Genomic DNA, 18,273 nt, shown 5'->3' with positions numbered 1-18,273 from the left:
CCACTGTTGGTGGTGATGCCTTTACCTTCTTAGGCCCTAAACCCTGGAATACCCACCATACACCATCACATCATACACTGTAACCTCATCACTTCTCTTTTCAGACACTCATTTAAAATCTGTCTCCATGATCAGGTTTTTGATTGTTTAACCTAATATGTCCTTCCTGTAAATGTAAGTTGTTGTTAAGAATGAGATTCAACTTGGCTTCGACTAATTTCCTACAGCTCACCATTGAGAGAGACTTGCGTTTGAAGAATAGCTAACAAGGATTCCATTGAAAATAGACACATTATGAAGAAGAAGGAGAACAATACAAAACAGAACAGTGCAGCACGGGAACAGGCCCTTCAACCCATTATGTCCGTGCCGATCATGATACCATTCTAAGCTAATCCCATCAGCCTGCATATGGTCCATACCACTCTATTTCCTACCTGTTCATGTGTTTGTCTAAATGCCTGTTAACGCTTCTATCGTATCTGATTCTACCACCTTCCCTAACAGCGCACTCCAGGCACCTACCACCCTCTGTGTGAAAAACATGCTTCACTAATTGCTTAAACTTGCCCCTCTCATCTTAATCCAGTGCCCCCTAGTGTTCTGTAAAAGATTCCCAACTATCCACCCTATGATTACCTTTCATAATTTTATACACATCTATCAGGTCACCCTTCAGCCTCCAATGCCTGAGCGAAAACAACCCAAGTTTGTCCAAACTCTCCTTTATAGCTAATACACTTCAATTCAGGCAACGTCCTAGTAAACCACTTTTGCACCCTGTCCCAAGCCTCCACATCCTCCTTATAGTGTGGTGACCAGAACTGTGCACAGTACTACAAATTTGGCATAACTAAAGTCTTGTACAGCGGCAACATGACTTGATACTTTTATCCTTAATGTCCCCAACAATGAAGGCAAGCATGCCATATGCCTTCTTTACCACATTTTCCACTCGTGTTGCCACTTTCAGGAACTATGGACTTGCACCCCAAGGGTCCCTCTGTATCTGCTGCTAAGGATCCTGCCATTTACTGTATCCTCTTGCATTGAACCTACCAAAATGCATCATTTCTCATTGTCTGGATTAAATTCCATCTGCCATTTCTAAACCCAACTTTCCAACTGATCTGTATCCTGTGGTATTCTTTTCTCTATCCACAATGCTTGCTGATTTTTGTGCTGTCTGCAAACATACTCATCAGACCACCTACATTTTCATCTGAGTCATTTCTATACTGCAACACTGATCCCAGCACTGATCCTTGTGGAACATCACTAGTGACAGAACTCCAGTCAGCAAAAAACACTCCTCCACAACTATTCTCTAGAGTGAAAGCAAATATTCCTCTACACAGCCAACTGAAGAATGCAGTTGAGCAACATGGCCACTTAGCTGAGAGGAGTCGCTAGAGTCGGAAAGCTTTTTCCATCTATCCACGTGTACCATGTTGTCAGTGTGAATTGTAGCAGAGTTTCTGTGTAATGCTTCCTCACCTTTTAGCAAAGAGAATGTGAGTTGAGGAGCTCCCAGTCTAGGAGAGCCCTCACCTATGGTCTAGGATCCCACCAAAGATCATATACCTGGTTAAAAATAGCTGTTACTCCTGAAGCAGAAGCTCTTGGTTCAGGGCCCACTGTAGGACTCGATAGCGAGACAGAAGTATTTGTACTAGGGTTCAAGCAGGCTGATACTGACCTTGCTAATTCTTCCTCGATTTCCTCAGTTAAAGTATGTGAAAATACCAACACATCTGAAGTGTTAACTCTTCTTTCTCTCTGCAGAACTGCCAGACCTGAGTATTCTAACATTTTTCATTACGTTTTCCAGCATTTGCAATATTTTACAGATGTAAATACAAATCATAAGCACCAAACAACTCAGAGCACCTTAGAGTCAGTGTTGTAATTCAGCAAGCACAGCAGCCAATTTTGCTAACAGCTTTCTTTCAAAAAAGCAATGCAACAATGACCAGAAGATTTTTTTTTGTGTGAGTGATGTTTGGGGGAATAATTACTGACCGGAACACTGGTGATAACTCCTTCTTTATTTCAAAATAACACCATGGGACTTTTACATGAAGGCAGCCTGTCTGAAAGATAGAAATTCAGGGCATTGACAGTACCACAACATGCCATTGATCTTAATTTTTGTGCATCCAGGAATAGGACTTGAACCCAGAACTTTGTGACTGGAAGATGAGTGGTACTGACTGGGCCATAGCCAATATTTAAACTTAGATAAAACCTGGTAACAGAATCTTTTTTGATTTGCTGTTCTATCGCACCTGTATTTTGACTTTATTGTTCTCATTGCTGGATCAGACTGTTAAGAAATGTTGGTAATGGAAACTGCTGAGCAGGCCTGTTCGTGCCTGACAATACACTTTCTTATTAGCTAGATGAATGCCTGGTATGAATGGAAACTGATTTTTGTACTCGACAGTGTCCAAATCAAGCAAGTGAAAAGTTCCTGTCTGGTTTCTGCGCAACAGGGCATACTTCCTCCTTCTGCATTCAGATTGTTTAGCATAAGTTAACAAAGGTTGAGGTTTTTGCATCCTCACAAATGAAACAGGAGTTGAACCATCTAAAACTGTGCATTTTACAAGTTTCATGCTGTTCATCCAGCAAAGAACATTGTATACCTTGGGTAGCAAGGTTGTCTGGAAGAGAGTAGAAAGAATTTGAGGCCCAGGGATGGGTATGTCCTTGCAGGGACCTTTTATTGAGTTAAATTGCCAGGTCTATTGCCAATGGTGCCCTCGAGCACTGCACACCTGCCCTGACTAACTTATCAGAGTCTGACACAAGGCGAGGAATTGGCTGCACTCCTCAATCTCCAGTCTGTCAACTTGGAGCAATTCTGAGTCACAGAGATTTCATTTGAGCCTGTTTGAGGTGGTAAACATTATCGTTTCTCTCAACAGACATTGACAGAGCTGTGTACGATGATTCTGGTTTTTAATTCAATTTTGAAAAATCTGGTTTCTTTCAACTTTGGGTTAGACCGTATACAGATGTGTTTACACAGACATTCATTTACAATCACCAGTGAAACAGAGATACTAACACCATTGATATGCTAAGCACACATGCCATTATACAGGCTTGCATGCACAAACTCATACAAATACGGACAGAAGACATTATTGATAACTATAATTAAATTACCATGTGTATTGAAACCAAGGCACTCTGGTAACATTTCTTGCACCTCAGCGAATTTATATTGTTGTAAAAGATTGCCGCATATTTTAATTTTGTGTTGTACTATCTTCATTCTATAATTACATTGTTCTATAACAAAGAACACTGTGCATCTGTAAACAGTGAAACATTATGCAAAATAAAGAGAGTTGCAGGTAGTTAAAGTAATTAAAGGGTTTTAATGCTCATTTGGTTCACTGTGCTGTCTGGAACTCAAATATTTGGTTTGTTATGTTATGTAGAATAGTTCAAGTTGCCTCCCATCGGTAATTATTCACCCGTAGGCAAGTGCATATGATAGATTAGAGATTACCTTTATCGTGTTGTTGTGTTGCTGTTAGTTATACTGCTTAGTTTATGGGATTTTCCCAAATAACCTGGGTCTAGGAAAACCACTGGTAACAGTAATTAGAGATAACAAGGTGTAGAGCTGGATGAACACATCAGGCCAAGCAGCACCAGAGGAGATCCTCTGATGCTGCTTGGCCTGTTGTGTTCGTCCAGCTCTACACCTTGTTATCTCAGATTCTCCAACATCTGCAGGTCCTACTATCTTGGTAACAGTAATTATATTTGTAGAGCAGCCTTTTACATCCAAAAGGCAGTTTGGGTAATTAAAGGGAGGGTAAGGGTGTCCAGCCAAAGAATGACATTCTAGAATTAATGCCCAGGAAGTATCTTGAAGGGAGCTAGAGGGATCAAGACATTTGGTCAGGTTTGCCAAGCCTGGGGAAACCTGCAGTTGCAAGGAAGGTGGCAAGTGTCTTTCGCAGCCAGATGGAGCAGGAGTGTTTCCTCCAGGCTTCACACATTATCCAGTAAATCACCTCCCTCTGTTGACTGTCTGCTTCCAGCCCCAGCCCCTCTCCCACCAACATTAGAGCTCCACACGACTACTGCTGCTATCCCAGGTTTTGGCCTTGCAGTTAGGATCAGGGTTCTGATCTGTGAGGACTCCAGACTGTCTGTAGGCAGGAATTCCTGTGTGTGTGTGTTTTTGTGTGTGTGTGAGGATTTAGGGGATGTGGGAGGAGGTGGCACAAAAATCTAAGAAACCCTCCAGTCTTAAATTTTGCAAACCTGTTCTTCTGGTTTTTCTAACCCCCACTCAAGAACCATAACACAAGTTCCACCCCTCCCCACCCGCTGTGCAGAATATTCGCCTCCAGGCTCAAGTCCAGCCCTTTGTGCCCATATCCCCGGCTGCTTTCAAAGCCTCTCGTTTTGATTAAAAAACAAAGAACTTTAGAAGCTGGGAATCTGAAACAAAACAGAAAATAGCATGGAAACTCAGCAGGTGTGGCAGCATCTGAAGAGAGCAGAAGAGTTTATGTTTCAAGTCTAGTGACCTTTCATCAGAACTGTCATTTTGACTCTGACTCCCTGCCTCCCCTGGTCCAATTCTTCAGCCTTTCCTTTTCCCTTTCTCTGCAGTCCAGAAATATTTCCTTTTTTAAGGTGTTTCTGTGATATTTCTGTAGATGACAAGAATGGTAGAAATTTAGATTGCCATTTTGGCACAACCCCTTAACCATGGTCAAACTTGACTGATGCGTCCACAATAAACACAGTCATCCGAGATTTCATAGCACTTTGTAATTTACTCTGTAGCAGATGTGTGTTCTGTTTGAAGTTCTGGCAAAATTTACTCTATTACAGAGGCTAAGTCTGTTTGTTCTGATGCTGCATCTTGACATTTTCTGCAGCAGTTAGTATTTCAGGAGAAACTAGCTGCTATGGTGCTAGTGAAAGCTGGAACGTGTGAAGAGGCAGCAATTTCAAAATTTCAAAACAGCTAGGTGGCAAGCCTGATAATATCTTTGGCATTTTAAGCATCTCATATGTGGAATTTTATCTTTTACACATACATACCCCTACACTACAACAGTGACTACATTTTTAAACATTACTTAATTAGTTGTAAAACATGAGTCTCCCAGTTGCTGTGAAAGACACTGTGCAAATCTAGATTTTGTTTTAACAGCATTTATTATTTTAAGAGAAAGTTACTGAGATGACTGAAAATAATTACGATCCTGTACTGACTAGCGAACAACTTTAGTATTTAGTCTGCAGTGCAAAGAAAAATCTGAAGTGAACCAAACTGGGAGTGAGAGAAACAAGTCAAACTGTTCTTCAGATGATAATTGACTGCTTTTCAGTTGATGGACCAATTTTCCAGTTCAATGGTAGGTGAAGAGTCATCTTGTGGTACCATGACTTAGGTTGTCTTGTTGACACTATCTGACTCTACGGTTAAGATCAACAGAAGACAGCTGTTTTAACTTCAGCTTTGTGAACTCGTGCAGATCAGCTCTGGAAATCATTTTTAGTGAGTTGGAGGGAGCTGAGTCAGTCCTTTTTTAAATTTTCTTGACCAAAAGAATTTAAGTTACAAGTTAGCTACCAATAGTAATTTATCTGTTTTCCTATTTTTGGTCTTAAGTTGACAAACTTACAATGAGGAAAAAAAAACTGGCAGCCAATTCACTCAGAGCTCATTCTCTTCAAACACCAAATGCACCTCTTAAACTAAACTTGAGATCTGCAACAAAAATACAGTGCTGGAGAAAGTCAACAGGTCTGGCAGCATCTGCCCTGTTTCTCCAGCACTTTGTTTTTGCTTGTACTAAATTCACCTCTGTGTCTTTGCACTTCTTTTTTGTAATTTGCTTTATTTAGGGGCCCTCCCACCATTCTATATTCCTCCATTCAGAAAGCTTGCTTCCATTGAGTTAGCTTCCTGTGTGCAAAAGGCCATTTGCTTTCTCACTTTCTAGCTTGCTCCTGGTCCAGTGCTGAAACACTAGCACTGACCCAAAGGCCAGAACTAAGATCAGAATGCACCTGGATGAGCAATTACACTCAACTATGAATAATGGTTTCATCCATGGCCCAATGGCCTGCAGAGGATTTATTGGGCAGAGACAAAAATATTCTGCATTTGACATGTTAAGAGTATCCTGTATTTGAACCTTTGGATGGCATGGTGGCTCAGTGCCAGGGACCTGGGTTCAATTCCAGCCTCAGGTGTCTGTGGAGAGTTTGCACATTCTCCTTGTGCCTGTGTGCCAGGTGCTCCAGTTTCTTCGCACAGCACAGAGTTATGCAGGTTAACTGGATTGGCCATACTAAATTGCCCTGTTGTGTCCAGGCTTGTGCAGGTGGATTAGCCACTGGAAATGGGGGGTGTGTAATGAGGAGAGGTTGGGACCCTCTGTGGAGGGTTGGTGCAAATTGATGAGCTGAATGGCCTCTTTCTGTACTCCAAGGATTCCATGGCGATGGTCTTTTAAGGGGACACTGCCACAATGCTTGCATTCTATACACTTAGAACACTTTACTATTGTTTACAAGTGCCGAAGTTGCTTCCCAGGACAGATATCAGATAAAATGTGACACCGAGACATAGAGATTTTAGGACAGGTAGCCAAAACTTTGAAGCAAGTAGTAGTGTATAAGTAGAAACTTTAAAGAAAGGAGATGAAGGAAACATTTAAGGAGAGAATTCCAGACCTTGAGACCTGGAAGGGAGTGGAGTGGTGGAAACCAGAACGACACAGGAGGACAGAATTAGATGTGAAAATCCTAGGAACAGGACCAGCCTAATCTGCAGAGGCAACTGATAACATGTTGTCAGTTGGTCATTTTGTCTTTGCTCTTGAAAAAGAATTGTTGATCCATCAGAATCCAAATCAGATTGGGGAGGTGATGCCGTCATGGTATTATTGCTGGTCTGTTAATCCAGAGACTCAGATGGTGGAATTTAAATTCAATAAAAACCTGGAAATAGGAGCGGAATGATGACTGCAAAACCATTGCCGTTTGTTGGAAAAGCCCATCTAGTTCACTAATGTCCTTTAGGGATGGAAACTGCCATCCTTACCTGGTATGTCCGACATGTAACTCCATACTCACAGCAGTGTGGTTGACGTAGTTAGCGATGTGCAATTAATGCTGGCCTAGCCATTGATGCCTCATTCTGTAAATAAATTAAAACAAATTGTGCAGGGCTAACTTTGAACTTAATTTTTTTTCCCCGCAGACAAAACCGAAACCCGCCGACCAACTGCTCATGAGTACCTTGGGGAAATGTTGAGGATCCTGCGACAAGTGATCAACAAGTATCCCCTTCTCAATACCGTGGAAATCCTGACTGCTGCAGGCACATTGATTTCGAAAGTGAAAGGTAGGAGGGGAGAAAGGCTAATGACCATTAAGCCTAATATTCACAAAGTAACCCATTGACGTGAAAGATAACATGAATATGTAAAGAGAGGGGAGAAAGATGCAGGGACATCCTGCGGGGCAGGGGGAATCGTCATTGTTTGGGATCATTGAGCAAGTAGTCAACCCTTGCTTCTGTTCCTCTTACTTCAATGGCAGGACGCACATGGATTACAGGTGGCATGGAACCCTTTCAATACGCTTGGGTCAAGAGTTCAAATGCCACTGAATCAAAGGTTGTGAATTTATTGGCTTACTGCAGGCTTGATGCTTATGTTTCCTGTATAGCTCAGGTTAGTTAAACAACCTGCCAGTTACATTCGAGAGTCATTTTGAGGAGCTGTCTGATGTTAAAGGGGAGTCTATCTGCCTCTTTGTCCAGGGGTGTCGCTTTGGTCCGTCACTTTATTTTGTGCTCACCCCTTAGAACCCAAAACTGTGCATCTTGCCGTGACCCCTTAACACCACTAAACCCAGAGCAGGGTGGGATGAAACTGCAGCCCGCTGACAAGAGGTCAAGCTTTACTTAATCGTGACTTGTTCCGTTTCACTGGAGCTGCATCTCTCAGGATATCTCCAGCACGCCTGTTAAGAAAATAACGTTTGTAATTACTGCATATGAATCCATTTATGTACATCTGCTGGAGATAACATCATTATATGAAATATTACATATTAGTAGGTTGAGGGTATACAATAAACTGATGCTGTGCCGGTTGAGGAATTCTCAAAGTTTGTTGAATTGTATCACTGCCCGGTATTTGATGTTCTGTAGTGATATGAGTATGGCATTGTTCTTAAGCTTTAAAGCTGTCCCCAGAGCTGTCTAACTCATGTGCATTTCCCCACCCCTTCACCTCTGCTTTGTTTGAGGTACAGTCAGACATCCGGACCCATGTTGTCATACCCTCTCCCTAAGTCCTTTCAACTTTCCTTTTCTCTGTCACTGTGCGCTCTCTCTCTCTCTCTCTCTCTCTCTCTCTCTCTCTCTCTCTCTCTCTCTCTCTCTCTCTCTCTCTCTCTCTCTCTTCATTCTCTGTTTGGTTCTTGCTTCACTTGCATTTGTCCTTCTCTGTATGTGTGTCTATCTGTCTCTCTCTCTCTCTCTCTCTCTCACTCTGTCTCTCTCTTTCTCTTTCTTTCTCTCTCTCTGTCTCTCCATCTACAACTGTCTCTGTCTTGTTTGTCTCTCTGTCAGTGGGTGTCCCTTTGTGTCTCTTCTCCTCTTATCACCCTCATTAAAATGCTTTTCTCCAAAATTTTCGTAGGTCTTGCTAATACCACCTATAATGAGAAATTGTTTTTAGATTGTTTATACACTGTCTTTAATGTAGAAGAACACAAAAAATTATGTGTAGCTTACGTGAATATCTTGGATGTTTACTTCTAATAGCCCTTTCCATTTTCTGCCTTGTGTTTGAAAGTTTCCCAGTGTAACATATCACTATGGCAATAAGCCTATGTTGGACCCGAAATCTGTTATGAAATTTGCTGTTTCTATTTCTGTTTCTGTCAAAAAGCTTTCTGTATTGTCAGTAAAGCTTCACATTAGCTTAAGTTTGGAAATGATGACTAAACTTTGTTGGGAAAGAGTAAATAACAGGAAGTTAACACTAATCCTGAAAAGTTTTACAAACCTCTCTCCTGGGGAATGACAGGGTGTGGTGGCCATTGTTCCACATCACCATGCTGCTAAATAACTTGGAGCAATGAATTATTGTAGTGCCTCAACTAATCCTAATTAAGCAGCGGTGTGTATAGTCTGAAGAAGAGTTAGTCTAACTGTTTGCACATCTTTTTAATATTCAGAGATCAGTTTTCCTGTTTAAACCTGTTTCTGGGGTTCAAAAGTGCCCTAGGGATTTCACACAGGCATGGAGACAAGTTCCCTGCCCACTTGAGACCAGCAGGAAGCAGGGCTTTCAGAGCACGACAGCCCATCTCGTGCACATCCCTGGACACTACACAGCAATTTAGCATAGCCAGATCACCTAAACTGTAGATCTTCAGATTGTGGGAGGAAACCACAGCACCCAGCAGAAACTCACGCAGATTCAGGGAGGACGTAGAAACTCCAAACTGCCAATCACCCAAGGATGGAATTGAACCTGGGCCCTTGGCCCTGTGTGGCAGCAGTGCTAACTGTTAAGCCACCATATTGACTGAAAATTTAGTTCCAATATTTTTATTAAACCCAGCAAATTCAGTGAAGCCACAGAGGGATTTAAACCCATGATCCCAGAGAATCTTAATTGCCTGTCCAATGACATGACCACTACCTTGTTACTTAACCTCAGCCAGTTTGGGAATTGAACCTGTGCTGTTGGTTCTACATGATAAGCCACGCGTCCTGAGTTGACCAACTCCCTTAAACGTCATAAACATCTGGAGAAAACTTGGCAAATTATGTTGAAGAATCCCTTCAATAGAGTTTCCAGGCTTAACACTCATGGACGGGTTTCAAATTGGAGTAGAAATTGGATTCGTTTTTAGACTAACTCAGTGGACAGGATCTTTGTATCCCGCAGGATATTTAGAGATTGAAGGTTGATGAGACCCAAAAATACAGGTATGCCTGATTCTGCTCCAAGTGCAGCACTGTTTCTTCTCAGGACATGGCATGGTTGCAAATGCCCAAAAGTTCAACAGCCAACCTACTTTGCCCCAGACAACCTGTTAAATGCATTAACTCTGGGATCCAGGAATGAACCAAGAACCTTTAGATCTTCAGCCCAATGCTTTCCCAACTGAGATATTTTACCATCAGGTTGATTAAGAAGCAGATAAAGGATGTCACAAGGCTGGCCAGGTTCTTTCGGCCAACAACACCCCCACCCCGAGTCACATAAATGGTTATGGTCGAATAATCAATTGCTCATCACAGTAGACAACTCTTCTGGATTAGTTTGTTTAAAAACAGGAAAACACATTCCAGCAAACCAAGGTAACAAAGTCTGGGGCTGGATGAACACAGCAGGCCAAGCAGCATCTTAGGAGCACAAACGCTGACATTTTGGGCCTAGACCCTTCATCAGAAAAAAGGGTCTAGGCCCGAAACGTCAGCTTTTGTGCTCCTAAAATGCTGCTTGGCCTGCTGTGTTCACCCAGCTCTATACTTTGTTATCTTGGATTCTCCAGCTTTTGCAGTTCCCATTATCTCTTCCAGCAAACTAGCTGATTTTAGTGTCTACAGCTTTTAGACCCACAACAGACAAACTGCCAGACTCAGTTGCAGCATTATATACTCTGAGCACATGGAGTCCTTCAAGGTTTAATGAATGGAAGTTTGAACAAGACCACAATCTGATGGAAGAACACACCTGTTTGTTATTCCCTTCCAGTGATTCCCTAATCCAGCTGTTTGCTGTTCTGTTCACCACAGTGACATTCAGCTATCATGTTGGGTTGTTGCTGCCTGATGGCAAATCCATTTGGCAAATGGATTCAAGCTGCTGACACTCTTTGGATTTAGGGTTTGAGAAAAGGAACGGTGAAGCTGTTATTCTCATTTAGATTGAAGCTTGTTCCCGGGATATTTGCCTGATATTCTAACTCCAGGGACTTTCCCAGCAGTTTCGATTTAGCTTTTGTCATATTTCTCATCTTGCTGTTCTTCCATTTAAAAAGCCTCCCTCATCATTCCAGAAATTTTGGAGCAAGTAGATTCTTGAAATACCTGGAAATGTAATTAATATTGGGAAAAAAAGCATCGTGTTACTCACTTGTTCTATCACCATGGTGCACATCAAACTGTTCATTTGCTGCACCAAACTGGCACCAATCCCTGTTTAAATATAACTTTCTTTTAAATAAGAAGCTGTCGCCATTAAAGCATTTGCCACTTTTTCCTACAGGCTTCCATTATGAATCTAACAATGAGAATGATAAGAAGGAGTTTGAGAAGGCAATTGAGACAATAGCAGTGGCATTTAGCAGCAAGTAAGTAAATCCTTGATTGGCAGATGTCCAGGAAGTTTCAATAAGACAACTGATTGTAAAGAGGTGGAATTAAATATTGTAGTATTGTAGCTTTACTGCTTAAATGCCAAGATGGTGTAACTGTCTCATGCCTCCGTCATTTTGGTGTTTTTTAAAATTGTATTTGCTAAATTATTGTGGATTGATGATGAACCCTATTGATGTATGTAGGATGACTTGTATTCCTGCCACAAGCCAAAGATACCCGAAGGTGAACTTGAGGTACAGAAGAAGAGAGGGTACAGTGGGAGGAGGGTGGTCTGGGAAACAGAGTGAGCTTTGTGTATTTCAAGGACGGGAATGTGCTTCGAAGCTGCACACGTGACCAACAGTTGCACTACATATTCTCTTGTTGACCCATTGATTTGAATATGGTACTTGCTACCAGTTTTTGAACTGAATTGCATAGATCCTCTTATGGGAAACCCAGGTAAGTACATGACAGTGAAGGATATGGAATGGTATTCAACCATGATTACTGGGACAGAGTGGGAGGAAGCTTGTATGTACCATGGACCATTTGGACTGAATGATCTCTTTCTGTGCTGTAGAATGCTGTGGAGAGCCCACACATCCTTTTTCTTGTTTTATTTCCGCTTTTGCTTTTGCATTCTCATTGGTCTGTGCTGCGTAGATGACGTTACTGGCCATGTGCCTAGCAGTGACCAATCAGAATGGAAAGAAAGATAACATGTGAGTGTGTTCCCTGTATTGAAAGGAACCAAAACATTTAAAATGCAGGTTTTTGATTTTTGCTTTTGGAAGTTGTAAGTCTAAATGATATTGTGAATGTTTCTTCTGTGATTTTTCTGTGAACACAGAATATAGTACAGTCCAAAACCATGGGTGCTCAGGTCCTGTTGTCCACACTTTGTACAAGAAATCACTAACAGTGGTTTGTGGAAATGCTCTGTTTCTGTTCAGATATGGCTTCACTAAATGGGAGTTAACAAGTGAATTGTTGTGGTTGCAGCCAGTAAGGCTTGTCAAATAATTTATAGTATTTACATTTTTGCTGAAACAGTGAAATAACCTGATAGAATTCTAAGGTCCAATTTTAACTCATTCAAAAACCTAGTCTTTAAAATCAGGCCCATAGAAATTTGAGCACAGAGGAAGGCCATGCTGGTTTAGCTCAGTTGTTTGGACGGGGCTGGCGAGTGATGCCAACAATGTGGGTTCAGTTCCTACACTTTGAGTTTACCATGAAGGACTCTTCTTCTCAATCTCTTCCCTTGCCTGAGGTATGGCGACTGTCAGGTAAGCCACCAGGCATCTGTCTCTCGTGAGAGACAGCACTATGGTCGAGTCAAACTAGTGACTTTACCTTTTATAGTACATGACTAAGGTGGGGAGAAAGGTAATTTATTTATACAGCAAATTGCTCCACCTTGGACTTCTAATGGCCCTTTTGCTGTGAGTTACTTTTAAAAATTCAAATGAGGGAAATGATATAAATGATTACAATTTAATTAAGTGTAATAAAATATTCGACCATGGAGGCAGTTCTAGAGATTTAGTGCATCATCTTGAGCAACTATGCCATTGTGTAAAACGTCATTGCTATTTCTGTCCCTGCTTATTGACTATACCCAAACAATTCCAATAGAGGCCACTATGTAACACTTGAATACCATTTTTTTTTTGCAATATTAACAGTGTAAGGTGTGGCAATTAATTTAAAAATGCGCAGAAGTGGCTACTGCCACTCCATTGTCCACTTTACATGATTGCATCGTCTGTCCCTCACCCCAGAGATTGGAAACCTTTGAAGTTTTTTTTAATCCTTACATGTCCAAGAAGTGCTGAAGCAAATTACCATACTCCTTGTTTGTCCAGTAAGCCACTTAACTCAGTACAGACAGGAGAACAGGACAGAACGTTTTGGTTTGGATGGCTCACCAATGAAATGTTAGCATATGGACAATTTGGACAATGAGAGTAGTCTGTGACATATTATTACTGTTGTAAGTGTGTCTGCAGTAGTAAGTACTGTACTCGCCCACTGTACTCGCTTGTAGCCTTAGCTTTGAAGGCAATGATGTGTTTTAACATGGAATCCAAAAAACCCTACAGCATGACGGTGAAATATTGATTTTTGAGTCCCTACTGAAGAAACGACCCCACCTTCCCTGGAGGGCTGAGGGATGGCGGGTGGAGATGTTGCTTAGTGAAAGGCAAATCCCACACTGCAGGGAGAAATGATTCAGAGAGCGAGTCAACCCGAACTGTTCTTGTGGATACCCTACTAACTAATTATAAAGCAGCATTTGTGTGTCTAGGAGTAAATATCCAGTTGATCTTCTGGCAAGAACATTGGTGAAGGGAAGTAAATCTGACTGTGTAGGAGGATAACTTTTTTTTAAACTATGCAAACAGAAACGTAAAGGTTGAGTTTTATTGGTTGCTTTAATCACTGTTTCCTCTTTGGCAGTGTCTCTGAATTCCTCATGGGAGAGGTGGACAGCAGTACTTTGTTATCATTGCCACCAACAGATAAATGCAGGGTGAGTTCACGGAATGAGTCAATGTGCTGCAAAGATCTCTTTGCCTGTGTGCACTAACCACTTGTGGAAGGCTGTTTGTCTAATCTTTATCAATTCATTTCTGGTCAAGCTTTGTAAATTCTGACTATTATTTCTGCAGAAGAGTTTTGAATCCCCAGAATTGTAAATGACCTCTCTGAAGATGGCATTGGGCATCAGTCAAAGGTCTTTACTCCCATGGTTTTTATTTCCAGATGTTGTACATTAGAGGGATTTATTCTTGATGCATTGTCTTCAGTTTTCAAGCTGAGTGACTTCCTAGTGTCCCTGTGCAAATTTTTTTTAATGTCTATGAAGCAATTAAATAAAAACTGAATTTATCTGGGAATGTCTGGGTCAATGCGAGGTCATGTTTCACAAACAGAATCCACTCTTCTACAAAATGGCTTACTTTTTTATGTTGTACTTACACATTTTGGAGACAAAATTAAATTTTGTCTTGCTTTATACAGGTAATTATTGTAATGCTTTATACAGTTAATTATTGGAAAGCACTCTTCAGGTTGGAAACTAAGCCAGGTCCCAATTAATTTGCTAAGGCAATATTGAACCTGAGGTATGTTCATCACTGCAGGATTCCTTTCAAATGTTTATACAGCCTCAGTGTAAATCTTCTTAACCACCCAAGATAACATCCAGAATTAAATGGTGGAGGTTTCTGTTCAGAATTATGATTAAAAACAACAATTTCATACCATTTATAACTGAACATTCAGTTTGTAAGATGGAGTGTCTCTCCATGGCCTCCTTATCCCTATTTCCATAGACCCCTCTTTCCCAGCCTTCTGTCGCTGGTCTCTGATACACCCTTCTATTTGTTAAGTGCACTTTCAGCCAACAAATGCACCCTTTGGAGTTGTCCTTAAACCCCCCTTTTCTTTTAAGCCCATTCTTAAAATCAGCCTGTTTGAAATTTTCATCACCCATTTCATATCTCCTGTTGTTTAACATTGTTTTTGTGATTATGCTTCCATAAAGCATCTTTGGGTGCCTTTACTATGTTAGAGGTGCTGCGCAAGTGCAAGTTCTTGTTAACAAGATTAGCATTGTCATCACTGCATAAGTGAATTTTCACATCGAGTGTAAATGGCCTTTCAGAAGCACTGATTTTAGATCAGCTGAGGATAGCAAATTGGTTACTTTACCTTTAAAATAGCACATGCCTGTAGATGAGCCATTTGGATTGGGAGCTAAAATATAGTTCTAATTTTAACTGAGTGGCATCTGAGATGTGGGAATACTGGACCTCACTTGCACGGCTCCTGCACTGAGTTTTCCCATTGTAACTCTTTCAAGTTTACAGGGGAGTAACAAGTTTTATTAGAGGTTGGAGCTGCAGGGGCAGCAGGCTGGAAAATGGAGTTACGACTTCAATTAGATCAGCCCTGATCTTATTCATTGGCAAAGCAGGTGCAGTGGGCTGAATGGCCTTTTGCTGCCCTTGTTCCTATTTCACCCTTTCTTATGGACAGCAGCACAATGTGAAGTGTAGCACACTGTCACTGGGAAACAATCTTCATCACTTCAGCGAGTAGGCAGGGAGGAGGGGTGTGGTGGGGAATGGGAAATGACTTGCTGGAGAAGGGGCACAGAAGAGTAAAACTTTGGGAGTAACATTTTTGTTGGTCTCGGCCTTGCCGGGAAATATATTCAAAAAAATTTGAGACCTTTGGGTCTGTTCTGACTCTGCGAGGTTACCCTGGCAGTAAAGCTGCAATTGCACTTGTCGCAAGTTTATTCTTAAATAGTGAGGTGAAGGCACAGTTTCAGCAACAGCCAGTGAACAGGGACATTGCTGTAGTTTTGTTTCCTGTCACATGGTCGACACCATGAAATAGGATGGGTTCGATATGAAAGTTTCTGAAAGAGATCTTCCTTATGACAGTAGCCCTGTGAATTGAAGCAATCTAATGGTGATAACATGATCACATTGCACCAATTGTTGTCCAGCCCTGCCAAAAATATCTCGTTTTATTTGATTTTCCTGACCTTCTGGAGTTGTGTGTATCCCGTCAAATTTCCAAAGAGTCTGAATGTTTCCACTAAGTTAGAAGTGAAATAAACTTGTTGTCTTAAGGAGTTAATACTGTCATTAGTGAGCCATCATTTTTAGCTGAGGAAATAATGCAATAATGAAATAATGCAACACCATTGCTGCACTTAACTTACAGTTCAGGCACAAGGTGTCCTTTCACATTCTTCAAACTACAGCGACATCGAGTCAACTACAGTCTGATTTGGTCAAAATGTTCTCCAAGCATTTAATGTTGTTACAAAGATGGTAACACCCTTGTTGCTTCGTTTAGTTTTTTCTCCTCTTTTCCTCCACTCAGAGCACATATCCCTTCCGAGGATGTAGCTCCTCCAAGTATCTCTTGTCTTCTGTAGGGACAGAGGATGATTTTAGACTTGCACATTGTACTGTCACCGCATAGGAATTAGGAGCAGGTGAATTTTCCTTTGTTGTCATCTCTTCTGCCTTAATTCGGAGACTGAGAATAATTTGAACTCGGTGAATTCCACAGACACTCTGGTCACTGTCAAAGACGTGTGTAGCTCAGGTACAGAGAAATTCTTTTGACCTCAGGATGACTCCTCTTACTGCTCCCTAAGGTGATGATATTTTGAATTCACAAGGTGTTGTCAGTGATATATGCTAGTATGTTGCTGTATATTGTTGTGTACCTGGGTGAATGTGTGTTGAGGTATGTAATTAGGATGGAGAATGTACTTCTTGCATGAAAAATTCACAAAGTCTCCCAAATGCTTCCCGTTGGTATTAATGTTGTTCTTAACCATCTTGTATAGCTTCAAAGCACTATTATACAAATACATCCAGCAGGGTGAAAATAGCGCACACATTGCACTAAAAATTCAAGTGCGATTTCTTTTCTCAAGTGAAAATTGGTGTGCAATTTTTATGAAAGGCTTTTTGGCTACAGTACATTTTTACTTTGTTTTTGTTTGTTTTGCCACACTTCATCCCCACAACTTGAGTTCACTTTGATATTCCAACTGAACCAGTCCCCAAAAGCTCCACAAAAATTGGTATCAGTGGCAGATCGTTACCAACAACCATAAAGGTGTGATCTTGTAGTTCTGTAGAGTTCATCAAGGCAAGTGAAAGGGACAGTGGGAGAGGAAATTAACACATGTACTGCAAGATACATGCTCAAAATATGATCAGTATTGACTAAAATCTGACTGCTTTTTAGCCTAAACATAGCTGTACCCTAGGGGAGCTTTTCTGAATTTTCCAGCAGATTTATGAGGGGTGTATATTTATGCCCATATATATTTGTGTGTGTGTGTGTCTGAGTGTCAGAGAGAGAGAGAGAGAAAGTGAGTATCAGTATGTCTGTCTCATGGTTTGTTTCTCTGAGTGTGGTCTGGGAAAATCTATCTCGACACAATGCATTTATCATTGCATGCCTGTGGGTCCATTTCATTGAATCATAGAATCCCTACAGTGTGGAAACGGGCTATTCAGCCCAACGAATCCACACTGCCCCTCCAAAGAGCATCTCACCCAGACCCATTCCCCTACCTCTGCATTTCCCATGTCTAACCCACCTAACCCATCCTTAACTCCGAACTCAATCAGTTTTATCTCGTATTCCAGTGAGGAAAACTGCAAATGCTGGAAATCTGAAAATGATGGTAAAAGCAGCAGTTCAACCAATATCTGAGATAGACAATAATACACAATTTGTTGGGAACCTTCATTAGAAGAGACTTGGCTGAACAGTTTGAGGTTCAAATAAGTATGAAACTTAGAACTCAAAAACTAAATTAACTCTAACTGAAAATAGAAGCATGAAGAGTTTTGCAGCTTAAGTTGCCTGCAATAGTAACGTGTTATTCCATTTGAGATGGACATAATGCTGTTCTGTTGTATCACTTCTCCAGGGTAGTTTTTTTTTAGATTTTTCTTTGCATAGTAATGATACAAAAAAATCTGATCTATATGTGGCATAAGCATCACTATTGGTAATGAACGCAAATAATTGCTGACTGTCAGAATTCAAGAATGTTGACTTTCAACAAAAGCAAACCAGAAATTAAAATTCCATTGTCATTGCTTTGCTTTGTTAGTTTCCTCCAGGGAATGGGAGATGCAACATTTTTAATGTTTTTGCAGTAATGTAGTTTTACTGAGGAAGGTAAATTAGGATTCAAGCAGAACCTGAACAAAGTACTGGACTAATTCCCATTCTGGAATGTTTTGAATTTTGTGGCTGATTGAAAGGTCAGGCTTGATGCCTTACAACTTGCTCATTCATATTTGCAGAAGATGGTTGTTCGAAGATGA

The 18,273-nt window shown here is 41.0% G+C and overlaps 1 protein-coding gene across 3 annotated transcripts in view; it reads left to right on the top strand.

Moving 5' to 3' along the window:
• Positions 1-18,273, top strand: part of LOC125466060 (rho GTPase-activating protein 45-like) — a 178,509-nt gene that overhangs the window by 111,254 nt on the left and 48,982 nt on the right. For all 3 annotated transcript variants that reach the window (XM_048560184.2, XM_048560183.2, XM_048560182.2), the window contains exons 3-5: positions 7,256-7,399; positions 11,292-11,376; positions 13,850-13,922. In XM_048560184.2, coding sequence (XP_048416141.1) covers positions 7,256-7,399; positions 11,292-11,376; positions 13,850-13,922 — 302 coding nt within the window. The remainder of the gene's footprint in view (positions 1-7,255; positions 7,400-11,291; positions 11,377-13,849; positions 13,923-18,273) is intronic.

This window comes from Stegostoma tigrinum, chromosome 30 (genome assembly GCF_030684315.1).
Source record: "Stegostoma tigrinum isolate sSteTig4 chromosome 30, sSteTig4.hap1, whole genome shotgun sequence".
Lineage (NCBI taxonomy): Eukaryota > Metazoa > Chordata > Chondrichthyes > Orectolobiformes > Stegostomatidae > Stegostoma > Stegostoma tigrinum.
The sequence above is the reverse complement of the archived record's forward strand: the minus strand, read 5'-3'. Positions and strand labels throughout refer to the sequence as shown.